Source organism: Equus asinus, chromosome 7 (assembly GCF_041296235.1).
Source record: "Equus asinus isolate D_3611 breed Donkey chromosome 7, EquAss-T2T_v2, whole genome shotgun sequence".
NCBI lineage: Eukaryota > Metazoa > Chordata > Mammalia > Perissodactyla > Equidae > Equus > Equus asinus.
In genome coordinates, this window is record NC_091796.1 from 18,045,422 (window position 1) to 18,062,914 (window position 17,493).

The window sequence follows — 17,493 nt, forward strand, 5'->3', positions numbered from 1 at the left end:
AAGCTCCTCTATCCTATCTACCTGAACTCTTATTTTAGGCAATAAAGCCCCCCAAGCACACTGAACAGGTTTACTGATCCTCTCTGGTCTGATTTCTCATTTGTAAAATGAGAAGAATTGGACAAGATCTTAGCCCTTCCCAATTCTAGAAGCGTATGATCCCTATGAAAGAGGAAGATTACATAAAACAAAAATAGATGAGCTACTAACCAAACAGAAGGACCTTCTCTATCACAAATTATAAACAAAAGACTTTCCCCACCAAGGGTCAAAGGGCAAAAGACCAAGAAGGGCAAAAAGAAACAAAGAGCTACTTGTCTGAAGTTGCCTGCAGTGTGAGGAAGATGCAATCCTAAAGAAAATAAACAGGAAGTCAAAGCATCTACAGTTGATGAAGGAGGGGGCTACTGGGTGCAAAGCGCATCACAGAGGCCAAGGGAAAACCCTCCTGAAGGTGATGAAAGAAAGCAGAGAGTCTGAAAAGAACTTAAGAGAAAGTTGTAAAAGATCTGCCTACAAGTGGAAAAAAAAGTTCAGGAGCAACAGAAGTCCACAGAGAATGCAAATAAGACAGACAATTAGAAGGCAGAATTTGAAGGGTTCACACAGCATCCTAATGCTACTAAAACCCCAGTCTATTAATAAGTATTTAATATACCTGAAGTCTTTTGTGTTATGGGTACCGATCAAGAGTTTTTTTTAATTTTTAAAAACATGTTCGCGGTATACCAGCCATCCTATAATCCTTTCTAGATGCAGATAAAATGGGATTGCGAAGCAGGAAACTTCAGAGAAATATTTGACTTTCACCAAATTAACCAGAAGCTAGAAGTGATCCCTCAATATCTGGGAGATGCAATATGATCACGAAGAGAAAGAGGTACACTGACTAAGGAAGAGACAGAGTAAGACATGGGGGCAATGCTAGAGGGACACTCCGGCTCAAAAAAAAAGAAAAAAAAAGAAAAAGAAAAAATTGAAAAAACTAAAGCCCCCGAAAGGAAGGGAAGACCTACAAGGCCAACAGGCTGCTAGGGCCCAGTTAAAAATTAGACTGGACCATTATTTGAAACAGTAGGAAAAAACATTATGGCCAAATTTTTTTCTATCATGTAAAAAGGTAAACACGAACTAAACTTCAAAATACACAAACACATTATTTTTATAGCTCTTTTAAGTCTCAAGCCCACAGGAAAAAAAATCTATTCTAAACACAAAAATTTCAGTAAAAATTCAAAGCACCAAATTTAGGCAAGTCCGTGAATGGAGCCAAAAAAAAAAAAAAGCAAGCAAGGGATGGGCTTTTCCAAGTGAGCTGATTACTTTAGCTGGCCTGCAGAGTTTCAGTTTTAATTTAGAAAAGACCGTGAACAGCTAGAATTGCAGAAGTCTTAATTCCTTTATTCATTCCAACCTAAGTTTACTTTCATTATATCAGAAAAATAAAGTAAACATTTGAGGAAAGTTTGGCATCAGTTAAAAGAACTGCACTCAGAAAATGCTGTAGAACTGCTTTCTATTATAAACAAAGAATCCAGTAATAACAGTTTCAAAATATGGGCTAAGAACCAAAGCATCATTGTGTATGTATTTTATGAAATCAAAGGCACCTTCAATGTGTGTAAGTTTCCTCCTAAGCACTAGGAGCATGCATTCTGATTATCCTGTTTTACTCCGTACCATCCCAGTGGAGAAGGAAATAGGCATCACACTCTTTTATAGACAAGGCACCATGGCACAGAGAACACATGAAATACCATCCAATTAACAGCAGAACTGGTACAAAAAACTGGTTTCTTAATTTCCAAACCAAAAGTTTTCTACTAGGGGAGATCCCAATCCGTTAAGCATTTGTGCATCACAGATTTGGACGCATGAGATAAAGATGTGAAATAAATCTTTCTTAGTGTTACAAAAAGGGACAGAGCCACCTTGGAATTGGTGATGCCATAATCTAAATTTAAATGACATAAAACCATCAAATCATACCAACTGGACCTCATTTTTACAAAACATCATAACTGTGTTCCAGCTAAAAAAAAAATTACTGTGTATTAATAGTCTAACATTAAAGTTACCAAGCAACCAAACACTTATTTTAAGATAAATACACAATACAGTAATACCTCTATTAACAAAGACACTACGTACCAATGACATGTTTTCTTGGTGGACTGTCATTGGGTCAAAATATAAAAGGCATAAGAATGCATTTCAAATGGTCACAAAGTGGAGGATAAAGTTCAAGAACGTCATCGCTCAGTTCTAGCTAAACAAACATTAGATTTCCCAGATAGTGGAAAAGACACATCTGAGACTCTTAGAGAGTAGTAAAAGGGGTCATACTTAAGACGTGTAGAGACGAGGGAGAAGCCTGGACACAGGTGATGGAGAAGGAATAAGGGCAGGTTATTTGGGGAGGAAGACTCTTGCACAAAGAGCGAAGTTAGATAAGGACACACACTTGATGCTTCAACATGACAAAAAAAAGCAAGCATCGAACCCTTTCTGTTTGATTACAGAAGTATTAAGAGGTACAGAAATGCATGGTATCCTTACAAGGGTTAAAATTCAGAGAGCATGACAACAGAAGATTGCTAGAAAGGGGGCAGAAAGAAAAAGCTCTAACAGTTCATCAAAGCCAAACATTGCCATGTGCACAGTTTTGCCTAGAAAGATGGGCTCCATTTGCCCTCAGCTTTGTGTGGACCACAGGTATATAAACAGACCAACGCTGCTAGACGACCTATGTTCCCAGAGATCTGTTAATCGAGGTATCACTGTATTACCCTTAAGACTGTGCACAGACCATTCAAAACAACGTGTGGTTCTAAGTGAACAAGTTTTACTTGCACGTAGGGGAAGGATATACTGACCGAAACCCAACTCTCCTCGTGTAGTGCAGACAGTTCTTGGTGACGTGGGTCTGGAAGTGCACCGACCTGCAGATGGCCCCGCACTCAGGGCAGGTGTAGGGAGATTTGTGCTGATGGATTCTCTGGTGGGATGCGTAACTGCACTGGTTGGGAAGCAGCATCTGGCAGATGGTGCAAGTCTTCTAAATAAACCAAAGCGGGAAACAGGGTTGGTCCTACGAAGTTGTTTTCTAATACGCAAAGACTCTTCGTTAAGAAACCTCAAAATAACCATACATTGTGACTTCAAATACTACTATAATGGATTCTAATCCTAAGGAAAAAGCAAACTTGAAAGTTAAATGTTCCATGTGACACTCCTTACCCTGTGAAATAAAAATAACATGAACTATATACTCAGGCTCATCCTCAAGGATTAGGTAAAGAGAATGTCAGCTTCAGGTAGAGTTCCAATTTTGCTACCTTTTGCATTTCGTTTAATCAAAAAGAGGTATCAGAAGAGGAATTCCTGCAAATTACATTAGCAAGTCAATTTTAATGTATAATTACAAGTTTATGGGCATCTACCTTGACAGCAGTCACAGTTCCCAGAACTCAGAAAAAACTTTCTTCAAAATACTAAAAATTAATTAGAGGCGAATCTAGTTTCCTTTTCCAGTCACTTCAGTCATCCGAAATCTGAAATACTGGAATGCAAAAGAATGGCCACAGCAATTAGTTGTTCTTTTTTGCACTTAAATTAGTCTTTAAATGGATGAAATGGCCATTATATGATTTATAATTAAAACCAATGAACTCCAGTTCAGATACATAAATTTAGATATTAAATTGAAACTTTATAGAGCTTAAAATCTAATCACATATAAAATAAAATTAAGACTGAAATCCTCTTTGGCAAAGGCTCTCCATCGTTAACTCACCAGCAAAAACTGAAACACACTATTTTTCAGCCTCTAACATGAAAGCACTGAACATGGCATATTTTTAACACACAAAAACAAAACACTTAAAGTAAATATAAACTGAGGACTTATTACTTCCATTCCAAAACTAAACCTAACACAGCACAAGATAAAATGTGTTTGAATACTCTGTGGACTTTCATGCAACAAGTACCTACTAGCTTCTAAAATGTATGATTCGTATTAAAGTCAGTTAAAGAAAGCCTCAAAATATAGACTCTAGATAAGATTTAAAATGATCTTTTATATTGACAACAAAACCACAAAATTTTAAAAAGTCTTCTTATTCTTTTAGCTTCTGAATAAAGCCCAAAAATTAAGGTTTAAATTTCTGAGCAACTTAGACTAAAAAAAAATCTGAAACTCACTTGAAAATTCTTCCTTGGTTTTCTCCTGAAAGGACTAAAATACAAATTTTATCCCATAAAATGTTTATTACAATCACAAAATAAGAACATTACAGGCAGCTTTGATGAGGTTAGCATCATTAAAAAATAGCATTCCTTTTCTAATAACACATATTCCAGAGGTTAAAGCAAGCCACAGCAAGGAAAACCAATCAACAGATTCATTAATTATAAGATCCTGTTGACATCTACATTATCACAGGTAATCGTCTGTTTCTTTGAACTCAAGTTCTCTGTTTACTTTCACCACATAGTCATTAAGTCCAGGCAGTGAATTATATCTGAATTTTCACAGGCATCTTAAAATATCTTGCACTTACTTAGGAATAAAACCAGTATTTTCCATACTACTAAAGTCAAAAACATTTTATTTATAGTGTATATATATCTATGTATTGGCACTGCTCCACCAGGAGCCAAGTGCTGAACTACTTACTTTTAATAAACGAATAAATTTCAGTAGATCATCTCACTTAATTCTCACAATAATCTATTAAGTAGGTAGTATTATCTCCATTTTACAGATGAGGAAATGAGGTTTTAGAGAAGTTAAGAAACTTGCCAAGGCCTCACAGTGATGAAGTGGAAGAACCAGCATTGGAGCTGGGCTCTGTGATGGAGCGGCCGAGAGAGGAGCGGGGTGGGGGTTGTAAGGATGAACAAACACACTTACACAGGGGAGGACCAGCAGCAAACACACCCGAAGGCCAGTGATGACCACTCTGTTCAGATTATAGGTGACGATTTCCCCTCCCTCTACAGCTTCTCTTTTATCTAATGTGGTTATACCACTTTTATAATAAGGAAAAACAGCAACAAAAATTAAAAAGAAAATCGAAAAAGGAGACAAAGTACGTGTTCCCTAAAAGCTGAAAAAATTTTCACCTTATCTCTCAACAAGCTATGTTAACAAATATCCTTCACGATACATATAAAATTCACAATGAATTACTTATATATTCTTCCTTCCTTCCTGTCTGTTATGTTTTAACTATATAAAGAATTACGGACATGTTGGTGGGTGAAGGGGCTTTGTTACTACGAGGTTAACTCAAATAAGTATCAAAATTATTCAATTAAGAAGAGATTTTATCAGGTATTCTTTACGAAAGAAATCTCTCATTGCAAAGACTATGAAAAATGTCTTAGAGTAACAGGGTCACCTAAACACCAACATTTCATTACCAACCTCTCTCATGCCAGTTCTTGGAGAGGAGAAGAGTTCTGTGTGGCAGGGCGGTCCTCTATGGCCCCATGGGGCTCTGGAGCCTTTCCCCTCCCCGCCCCACCCACCCCCAACCACTGACCAGCTATACAATTTCACACTCAGCCATTTCCATTGGCTGAGGCATCTCACCCACCCAGAAAGCGGGAGTCAGTTTCGGCTATAGCCCCAAACCAACAACCTTCCATATTTTGCAATTACTGAAATGAGAGAATTCAGTCATTGGGGAATCACGTTGGATAAAGATCTTATCTTTAGTTTAATATAGATGCATATATATTCATGCGCATAGACTGTATTTACTCCCACATTTCTCTCTTTGAATGAGAGGATAATAATATTCCAGCTAATAATATTTCGGGTGGGTGAGAGAAGTGAGGTGGGCTCCATGGTTTCCAGAAGAAGCTGCTTGAGCAGTGTATGGCTAGAGCTGAAAGCTGGCTGGGGCCGCTCAAAATAACTTAATATACTTGGTATGTTGTGTTAACGATGCCCAGAAAGTTCCTAAAATTAAACTGAATCAGCAATCCCTAAAGGTGAGGAGCCCTGCAGGTTAGCCACCTTATCTGCACTGCTGCAGCTGAGCTGGCTGCAACTCTGGGGTCCATTCTCACACGAGTCTGAGCTCCCTGCAACTGCAAAATCCTATGCATCTGTATCTTAGGATATCAGCTGACAAACGGGAAAGAATAATGAACCAGAAAAGAAACCCTGCCTTGAGTCCTGAGTCTGCCTCTAATTGTTTCTTCAGTTGTAAAATAAAGGGGTTGACCAAAGATCTGTAACATTCTCTGAATCTATATGGCTGACGGAGATTCTACAGGAAGAAGACTGATTTTACCAATTAAGAGGTTACAGTGTGCACTTCCAAACTGAATTGGCTAAATTTAGTCATGGTTTTACTGAGAGGTGAAGCAATGACATTCCGATACATTTAAATATCAATTATTAAATACTTCATGGAGAGGAGGAAAGCTTCTCCAGCCCCTCCATCTACTCCTTTTCTCAATGTGCCCCAAAGCAGGGATTATGAAGCAGAGAGGTTGGAATACAAACCCCCAGCCAGGGCAGATTTACTGGCGTGAAAAGTCCCACGTGCTGCATTTTTATTGCACTGCTTGGCCCTGTGTGGCTGGGAAGGTGAATGACCCATTAAAGATGCTCTGCCATCCACCCTCTCCCTGAGCTGCTCATTCCTCTGCGGGGTGGGCAGATCAGGCAGGGCAGTCTGACCTGAGCCTAAGCAGGCCCAGGGTCCTCTCCCATATCACGCAGCAGAGCGTGACAGAACTCCATGACTCGGATTCAGGCTTGGGGAGAGCAGGATGAAGAGAGCCTTAAGCCCATGTATTCCAAGCTCCTTCCAGAGACCTGCACTGGGGAGACTGCTGAGCACGGGGCCAGTTAACAAGGAAGTGGCACTTTGACTCTCTGTGACAATTGTCACTTTTGTATAGACTGTCCACAGAACATTTCTAACAGGAGGAATAACTGGCAAGGTAGACTTCAGCAAAAGCCACCAAAACCTTACTTTATCCCATCACATACTGGCAAAGTCTCAAGAAGCTAAACACGCATTTATGGGGAGATGGAAAGAGATGCAGCGGCACAGCCACGGACGGTCTTAACAGAAAAAGAGATCCTTTGCTGGGTTCAAACAAGCAGCCTTGGAAAACTTAGAAATGCATCCATTCGAACCATAAACAGGAGTCAAGATATAAATGGGGAGAAAATGAAAAACAAAAGGAGAAGGAAGATGGTGACTGGCCTAAACCAAGAAAAGGTTGCTCTCAAGAGAAAGGCTGAGGCCTTAGGAGGCTGGACTCAACTGACGTGAAAGGGAAAAGAAGAGACTCACCCCATTCCTAACAGCTTTTACAGGCGGGGCTAAGAAAAAGGACATTTGCACTGGGCGGGAAAGGAGACGAGGAGAGGACTCGGGCAGCCACAGGAACGCTGTGCTCCCAGGAAGCCTAGTTCCAGAAACAACTGAGACGCACAGGCTGGAAGCCTCAGGAAGAGGCTGGCAGTATAATCAGGGAATCTCTCCTTGAAGAAAGAACAGCTACACTCAGGTGTGTAAACAAGCAGCGTGAAGCTTTTACTTCCAGGAAAATGGAAAAGAAGTACCTTTCCCTATTCCTCCCACGAGGTACAACTAAAAATCCTGAGTGCTATATATAAAACAAACATAAAAAGGGCCTGAAAGGTAGAGAGAGGAGGGCAGACTGCCTAGGGACCTCAGGAACGACACAGCAATGAGTTCTCTGGATCTCTTTTTGCCTCATACAGCCCAAATTTGGAGCTGAAGAAACTGGCAACCCAGAAACACCCATGGGTAGACAAGCTTCCCCAACAGAAGCCCGCTATCTCCAGCCAAAGGACCAGGAAAGGGGGAGGCCAGCAAAAGAGAAAACTCGTAGACAATTACTGCTCTACTCGAGCAAAACAAACACCATAGGAAACGCTGGCCCCACGCCAACCATGCCAAGTCTGAGTGGAGCCCAGATCTCTACCCCCTACAGGCTGTAATAACGTGTCCCAACACCCCTGCCCAACCGGTGTCAGAGGCCAGCAGAGAAGTGGGACTTTCACCTCTACCAAATGATGAGTCCCTCCACCAGCCTAGCGGGTGTTTAAAGAAATCGCCAGCCCAGATGGTTTCACTGGAGAATGCTACCAAACACTTAAAGATACACTAACACCAATTACACAGTCTCTTCCAGCAAATAGAAAAGGAAGGAACACTTCTCATTCATTATAGAAAGCTACCATTAATCTACCCAAAACCAAAGACCGTACAAAAAAAAGAAACCTATATGAATATAGATACTAAACTCCTTAATAAAATATGAGCAAATATAATTCACAATGTATAAAAAGATTACACAGGGACCAGCCTGTGGCAAAGTGGTTAAATTCACACACTCTGCTTCAGCGGCCCGGGTTTGTGGGTTCAGATCACAGTTATGGACCTATACCACTTGATGGCCATGCTATGGTGGCAACCCACATATAAAGTAGGGGAGGACTGGCACACATGTTACCTCAAGGCCAATCTTCCTCAAGCAAAAAAAAGAGGAAGATTGGCAACAGATGTTAGCTCAGCATGAATCTTCCTTAGGAAAAAAAAAAAAAAATTATACAGTCGGATAAAGTAGGATTCATTCCAGAGATGCAAGGCTGGTTCAACATCTGAAAAAATCAACATAATCCACCAACCAAAAAACCCTAAATCCAATAAATGAGTTTAATAAAGTCAAGGGATACATGATAAATACACAAAAATTAACTGTATTGCTATATATGAGGAATGAACATGTGAAGACTGAAAAATACAATATCATCTACAACTGCTAGAAAGGAAAAAAAGGAAGGGAGGAGAGGGGAGAGTTAGCTAACAAAATATATACCAAACTTCTATGGTGAAAACTACAAAATGAGAAAAGAAGATCTAAATAAACAGACATTCTGTGTTAATGAAATAAACACTCAACATAGTAAAGATATCAATTCTCCCCCAAATTAATACAAAGTTTAATGTAATCCCTATCAAAATCCTAGTAAGACTTTTAGTAGATACAGACAAATCTATTCTAAAATTTATATAGAAAGGAATTAGAATAGCTAAAAACAATTTTGAGAAAAAAGAATAAAGTTGGGGGCCGGCGCCGTGGCCGAGTGGTTAAGTTTGCCCACTCCACTGAGGCGGCCCAGGGTTCAGATCCTGGGCGTGGACATGGCACCGCTCATCAGGCCACGTTGAGGTGGCATCCCACATCCCACAACTAGAAGGACTGGCAACTGAGATATACAACTATGTACAGGGGGGGTTTGGGGAGATAAAGCAGAAAAAAAATTGGCAACAGTTGTTAGCCCAGGTGCCAATCTTAAAAAAAAAAAAAAAAAAAGAATACAAGCTTTCTTAATCAAACTGGCAAATGTTGACATTCCATCTTGCTTCTTCAAATACCCAAAATAACACTCTTGAAGTGAAGGAAAGCATATCATGTGGGAAAGAAAAAAAAAAAAAGAATAAAGTTGGAGGAATTCGTCTACCAGATTTCAAGACATTCCAGAGTTACAGTAATCAAGATGTGTGGTACTTGAGCAGGTGGACATGCAGATCAATGGAACAGAACAGAGAACCCAGAAATAGCCCCACACAAATACGCCCACCTGATATTTGACAAAGGCAACTCAATGGAGGAAAGACAGCCTTTTGGACAAACGGTGTTGGAGGAAGTGGACGTGCACGGCAAAAAAAAATAATAATAAACTTCAACCCAAGTCTCACACCTTATACAAAAATTAACCCAAAATGTAAACCATAAGACTATAAACCTTTTAGAAAAAACATAGGAAAACGTTTTCAGGATCTAGAGGAAAGAGCTCTTAGACATGACACCAAAAGCACAAGATATAACAGGGTAAACTGATAAACTGGACTTCACCAAGATTAAACTTTTGCTCTGCCAAAGACCTGTTAAGAGATGAAAAGACAAGCCACAGACTGGGAGAAAAAGACTTGCAACCACATATCCAACAAAGGACTAGTATCTAGAATATATCAAGAACACTTAAAACTCAACAGTAAAAAAAAAAAAAAAATCGAATTAGGAAATGGGCAGGAGACATAAAGCAATGTTTCACCAAAAAGGATGTAAAGGTGGCAAATGAACATGTGAAAAGACGTCCAACATCATCAGCTGTTGGGGAAACACAAACTAAAACCACAAGGTATCACCACACACCTGAGAATGGCTAAAACAAAAAATGACACCACCACCAAACGCTGGCGAGAACGCAGAGAAGCTGGATCACTCATATATTACTAGTGGAATGGAAAACTGCAGAGCCACTCTGGAAAGGAGTTTAAGAATATAAGTATGCAACTACCATATGAGCCAGCAATTGCACACCTGGGCATTTATCCCTGAGAAATAAAAACACGTTCACACAAAAACCTGTACACAAATGTTTATAACAGCGTGATGCATGATAGTCCCAAACTGAAGACAATGCAGACATCCTTCAACGACTGAATGGTTAAACAGCCTGTAGTACAACCATACAATGGAATACTACTCAGCAATAAAAAGGAACAAACCACTGATATACGCAAGGACCTGGATGAATCTCAGGCAGTTACATGCTGAGTGAAAAAAGCCAATCTCAAAGGTTATACATGGTATGATTCCATTTATATAACATTCCTGAAATGACAAGTTATAGGAATGGAGAACAGATTAGTGGTTGCCAGGGGTGGGGTGAGAAGGAGGTGGAGGTGGTTCTAAGAAGGCACTATGAGCGACGCTTGTGGTGATGGAAATGTTCTATATATTGACTGCATCAATGTCAACATCCTGGTTATGACACTGTTCCAGTTTTGCAAGATGTTACATTGAGGAAACTGGGTAAAGGGTGCACAGGATTTCTATGTATTATTTCCTACACGAATCTAAAATTATCTCCAAATAAAAAGTTTAATTTTAAAAGTTGAATGATTTGAGAAGGAAGACCCAGAACATCAGCACGGGACTCTTCCAGCGTTATCAGGTCAATTTAAAATTATCATGGTAACTGTAAGTAGCAGGTGGGCAGGAGGAAGGAAGGGGAGAGCAGTCCTGCCGCAGTGCAGTAATACGCCTTCCTCTGGGCCTTGTAAACTCAAAAGCTGAAAGGCAATGAGCAAGCGGTGGTGGACCGGTCAGTCTTGCTAAGGTCCTGAGGTCACACCCTTTAACCTTCAGTATTGACCTTCAGCAGCAAGGTCAACTCAGGAATCCGCTGTGGATGCTTCTCCAAGACTGTGCAGACTAGTGACCCTGCCCCGGGCAGACCTCAGAAAAGCCACACAGGGCTTCAACGGCCCTGTGTTCCCACTCTAGAAAGAACAGCCAGAGCCGGATGTTACAAATGCAAGGTGGTCTACTTTTTCTCAGTTCGCCAGGGAATTAGCAAAAATGTGGAAGACAAAAGAGAACTGTAAAGTAGAAGTTTTAAATACATGGAATGCAGGGGACTACAGAGGAAAGAAGGGGCTACGGAAAGAATCTGGTACCTGAGGTGGCATTAGTTCAACTTCTAAATCTTATAAACTTATAAATTTTATAAATGCCATTCTCAGAGAGGAAATAGTTTATAAAGGTGGGTTTTTTCCTCAATCAAATTTAAGTTCACAAATTGTAAACTGGCCAACGGTCGTGTGAAGGGCAAACTCGAGAAGATGAAGAATTTTTCCTCTTCTCTTCTGTCCCTCCTGTCTTCAGCCCCACCTCCCACTCCCACCACTACCTGATGCCACGCCAGGTGAGGACCGTCAGGGAGGACCACTCTGGCTTCCACTACATATGAGGCTAGCACAGCGATAGCCATAAGGATCCTAATGGCCTCTGGGACGGTGGAAGAGCCTTGCGGGGGGTTAACTAAACTGAGAGAGCTGAAGAAGTGGCAGCCTCTCCTCTGACCACGTGCAGCCTGGGCTGCTGAGCCAGAGGCCAGCCTGCCCACCTGGGTCTGCACCAGAACCCTCTGGGTCAGTGCGAGAGGAATGGGAAATTGCGGAGGGGGGTGTTCTGGGCAAGGATTTCAATAAGAGAAGGGGAAATGAGGAACAGGAAGGGCGTACCATGGGGCCTGTTTCTGTTGCCAGCCTGGTGGTGTCTGGCTATGCGGGCAGCCGAAGCTCCATGAATATACTCTTCTCAGCGAGCTGAGTGGACACTCAGCTAGGAAATAAAATAGAGGGTGAATGTGCGGCTTAGTGTCTATTTGGCCCCAAAGTTAAGGTACATTCTTTCAGAGGAAAAAGGTGAGTCTCGCTATATACTTGTCCCAGCAAAATACAAAAGATCAAGGCAAAGCAAGTGCACACACAACAAGAGATGCTAATCGGCCTCCCTGCGGGGAAGAGCTTCGCCCTTGGTGGACCCAAGTTTGGCTGCTGAGCCTAAAAGGTTAACAGAAAACAAAAACCAGAATACAGGGAAGAAAGAAAATTCCTACCTTTCCGCCCACGTCCTTCTTCCTTCCTAGAGAAGAAGGGATTTCAAAGAGCACAGACGTATCTGACGGCAGCCAGATGCCAGATACCGACCAGCACACGTGAGCCAGGAGCGGGTGGTGAGAACACCAAAGCCAGGACACAGTCTACCACCACCACCCCCCGCCCCAAAATACCAGCAGGTATAGAAACAAGCCCAGAGAACAAACAGAAGGGAAGAAATGGCTTTTTTTCCAACTGCATCCTTTTAAGAGGGAATGAAATACTATCCTTTTGATGGAGGGGTGACAAGATAAGAAGGGACCCAGACAGAACCCACACACTATCGCTAGCAGACGCTGGAAGAGCTATGCCAATCACTGGCTTCTTGAACCAGCCAGCCGCTTCTCTCTCCTTGAGTGTTCTACTGTCCGAGCCAACAGAACATCTCACATCCAGTGAGGCAAGAATGCTCCCAAAACTCTTTATCATTTGCATTTCCACTAAACTGAAAACCCAGAGAAAAACAATAGTGAGGTATTCTTGATCTTTTATTCCCCAAACTCAAAATCTTCAAAGAACATAATTCAGTAGTCGCCCTTGGGGAACTAACTGATCACGGTGACAGTTCTAGACGTCTGAAGCAGAGCATAAACCTCCTACTTAACAAGATACTGGAGGCAAATAAAGGAAAGATCAGTTTACCCCTGGGGCTTCATAAAACAGAAGTTTGAGCCAGAGTATATTAGCTCAAAGTAGTGCCCCTTTCTAATTTCACACGTTTTCTGGTCTGGACGATAAATCATGTGGTCTCTCTAGCCTGAATTAGTTTCATTCAACATGTCCAGTTACTTCCAAATGATAGGCATCCTATATTAGTAGAACACATTTACTCCCTGGCCAAAAGCTGCCTTGTGGAGAGAAGCAGATGACAGAAATAGAAGCGCTTACTGATGCCCACTGTGAAATGTATTTCCCCAACATCAACCTACACTTCACCCCAAAAAACAAAAATTCTCTTTAAATGGAGATGGGTTTTCCAATTGTAGCTTAAATTCATCACAGTAAAGAATATTACTGAAAATACTCCTGGACCGACATCTTAAGCAAGCACGCAAGTCATAAAAGTGGGTACCAATTAGGTGTGTTTAACTATAAAGAACAGTAATTATCAATAACAACGGGAATTTTCAAAATCCCAAAATTGTCGCTAATAACTCAAGAACGTTGGTGATGCAGCCTGACTTGAACACTTAATGCAACGAGATGATGCTGTAATTAGCTAGATCTCAGACTTCTGACATATATTCCAATGATCCGGCAATTAAGAACTCTACTTACCCTAAATCTAAGGTGCCATAACTCACAGTTTCTTTCTGTCTAAAAGAATCACCTTCTCCAAAAGTTGTTTTTTAAGTAAGACTCATGTTTCAACATTGTTCTATTCTATGAAAACAATCATTGCTCTCTCATATGTGAGAGAGACACACACACACACATCCCCCCATTTAACTGAGCTCCCACTGCTAAAATCAAGGGCATCAAAGAGAGCACGCATGTCTACAGATTCACCACCAAAACACCGAAACGTAAGTGATACTCTACTTGTCCACTCGTGTCTGCAGCCTGCTGGAAATGAGTAGCCAGTGACGTCTCATCCTGGAAAACTTCATTACACTCCAAACATTTCAGACTATGCCTGCAGAGCTTGGATGGGTCTTCATCTAGAGGCATAGCTGGAATGATGGGTGTGCTGGAAGGAGCCGATATGACTGTCCCCGTTATGCCAGACTGAATTTTTGTGACAGTGTGTGTGCTGGCTCCCACAGAGCTCGGAAGAGCGGAAGATGAAGCCGAAGTATTGCTTGACGGAGAAACAATCATTTGATCTGCTGGGACTGGCTTTAAAATCAAGTGGGAGCACTGCATCACGACTCCCTTTTCCTTGTGCCCACGGGCGTGGGAAAGGAGACTGCATTTGTTGTAAAAAACGAGGTTCTTGGTACAGTGGTTGCACGTTACTTCAATGCGCACGCTGCGTCTGTCGTAGTGTTGAGTCAGGCTCTTCTCCAGAGCGAAGGAGTCGCCGCACTCCAAGCACTTGTACCCGCGGGTCGGTAACGTGATGCCCGCGTTGGCAGGGGGACTGAGGTTGGGGATGTAAACTGGGACTGGGTTGACGCTACTCAGCACCTTGTTGAAAGCTTCCACCACAGAACTCTGCAAGGAGGACACCACCTGGACTCGAGACACCTTTTTGGGTGGTTGTGAGGCTGCTGCATTGATTATTGCCTGCTTTATTTGCTGCTGAGGTTTGGTTAGCACTTGGCGGAGCTCAGAGGTGGCCTGGGCGCCCTGAGGCAGAAGGTTAAGGTTGGCGAGGTGCACAGTCTTTGGCACGAGTTTGGCATTGGCCAGGCTGGATGCCGGCACCACGACAGTTTGCTGCTGGATGGCGTTGGCAGCTTTAATGATGGCACTGCTGGCACTCTGCACAGAGGCAGCAGATATGACCGTGGCTTTGACCGTCGTGTTGTTAGCGAGCTTCAAATTAATGACTTGAGATCCCGCCGTCTTCACGGCCGACACTGGGAGGAAGGCAGTTGCCACAGGCTTGATGGTCACCTGTTTGGGGGTCAGCTCTGCAGGGGCAACTGCGTTGGTGACGACCGCCGACTGGAGGGGCGCTCTAGGTGGGGAGGAAAGGACGGCAGCCGACGTTGGAGACGACAGAAGTGACGTCACAGACGCCATCATGGACCCCGTCTGCTCAGAAGGCTTTTTCCCAGAGTCAAGATCAACTTCTGGCAATACCCTTGTCACGGTTCTCTTTATTTCCCCAGAAGACGTCTTAATGGTTTTTATGCGGACTTTGGGAATTGCTGGTGTTGATCCTGCGGGAGAGGACGGCGATCCCTTGCTACTGTTTTCACTTGAAATGCTCCTGGGACTATCTGGCTGCTTCAGGGATGCTTTTTTCGTCCCATCGATGAGACTCTGGGATTCAGGAGACTTCTCAATGGCTCTAGGACTATCATTTACTTCTTTTGGTAACGGAGAGGATTCCCGTGAATTGGTCACCGGGTCTTTACAGGAGTCTGAAGCAGCCTTTTTAGCACTCAGTGCTGCAATGGCAGCTATACATGAGGAAAGCTTGGAGGATGGCTTTGTCCTTGATGGCGCGACCCCACCAAGGGTGGTGTCATTCTTCTCGGAGCTCAGCTTCCCCTCGTGGACCCTGTTTTCAAGCACCTTTTCAGAGTTTTCCTTCAATTTATCCTCCACTTTTCTGACTTTAAAAGGTTCATAAACACTCAGATTTATAGAATTTGTTTCTGTTTCTCTCTTCACAACTTTGCTTTTATCTATATTGCCTGAAGTAGAGATTCCAGTTTTGCTTAAATTTTCCCCTCCAAGTGCTTTTAGTTTCTCATAGTCCTGTTGGGGCACTGACCCTGTCAACACATTTGATCTAAAACTTGAACGCAAGTCCTCTTTATCAGGGGGGTCATCTACCTCTATCTTCTCATCGTCATCAAACTCCTCAGCACTTGAAATGGGGCTAAACTGGCTGAAAGTTGAGTCTTTTAAAGTCACCTCTGAGGTAGGCACATCTCCTTTCAAGGACTTCGATCCATCTTTACTATAACTGTCAAGAGAAGACGCTGTGAGAAACCCATTATGTAAGCCATTGCCTGTGGGATTGTGGCCATCTTTCTCCGTGCCCTCGGAGGAATCAATGTTCCGAACATTCTTCACAATAACACTGACGCCAACGTCAGAAGAGGATGGTGTGTGGGAGTCGTCATCTCCATGAGCGTTCTGCTTGATGTGGCTTTCCTGGTCATCGTGTCCAGACTCAATAGCTGCTTTGGGATCGACCATATCTGGGATGTCAAATGCTGCCAGGAGGTCATCAAAGTCCGGGGTCTTCATATCCCCCATGGTCATGAATTTGATCAGATGTTCTGTTAAACAAACAGAAAATAATTCCATCAGCAATTAACATTTTGTAATGATGAGACAAATATCCCTCTAGGATTTACATGAACATAGTGATGATCACCAAGAAAGAAGTCAATAACTGCACTTATTATAACCACAGAACTCTGAGTCAAAGTGAAGACAGATAAAGCCTTGATAATTATAGCTTCAAGGTAATTCCTTCAAAACGCTGTGCAGCATTACCCGCGTGGCACCTCTCTAACACAAATGGAGTTGCTCAAAACTGTTACAGTATGAAAAGCAGGTTTTGGTGTAACAACTAGAAAATATGTCATTTATCACTGGGTTCATGATACTGTCTTCACAAAAAGCTACTTCCAAACATATTTTGATCTTGACAGCATTTAATTCTACTGGCAAAATTATCACTATTATACTCAACATCAGATTTGGGGTATCACATTAAAAGAAATATATTACAATCAAAAAACCAACTACAGATTTCATTTCAACATAGAAAAAATGAGCATTCCAATCCACCAAAGGATATCTACAGCTAATAAAGATCTACCTAAGATTTAAAAAAACCCCTAAGTAGCTGATTCCATCAGCTGATTCCATCAGTTTTTATCTAATCCTAATTTTATTATGTTAGGTTAAAAAATACTCTCCCGGCAGAAAAGTACAGCATCCCCTCCGTCTTCCTCCTGGTTCAGTGGTTTAGTGGTTAAGGTAACACACAGCTGTTTCCTAACTACCACTCATCCAACAGAGCTGTGCATGTAGCTGCGGCAGCTGAGACAGGCCCTTCCGTGGAATCACTCCTCACGTGTGACAACATGGACCCAAGGACGTGACAGAGCCCGCGAGAAAGAAGGTCCTCTCTCTTACACCTGGGCTGGATCACGGTGGATAACACTTGACGAAGAAGTGCTCCCATTAATGTCCACAAAACCCCGGATGGTAGGAAGATGGAGGGTTTTAGGAAAATGGACGGTCACAGCCATTACTAAAGATGAACGACGTAGAAACACATGAAAGGCTTGGGGTCTTTAAAAAGGGCCCTTCATCCCACCTGCAGAGGACAAGCGAT

The 17,493-nt window shown here is 42.2% G+C and overlaps 1 protein-coding gene across 14 annotated transcripts in view; it reads right to left on the bottom strand.

Annotated features, from left to right (window-relative positions):
* ZNF532 (zinc finger protein 532) overlaps positions 1-17,493 on the bottom strand; it is a 108,001-nt gene that overhangs the window by 44,259 nt on the left and 46,249 nt on the right. For all 14 annotated transcript variants that reach the window (XR_011504386.1, XR_011504387.1, XM_044774806.2 and 11 more), the window contains 2 exons: positions 14,061-16,423; positions 2,877-3,058 (listed from right to left, as the gene is read on the bottom strand). Coding sequence is in view for 12 of the 14 variants with exons in the window: in XM_044774806.2 (XP_044630741.1) it covers positions 2,877-3,058; positions 14,061-16,406 (2,528 nt within the window). In the remaining 2 variants the exon portion in view is untranslated. The remainder of the gene's footprint in view (positions 1-2,876; positions 3,059-14,060; positions 16,424-17,493) is intronic.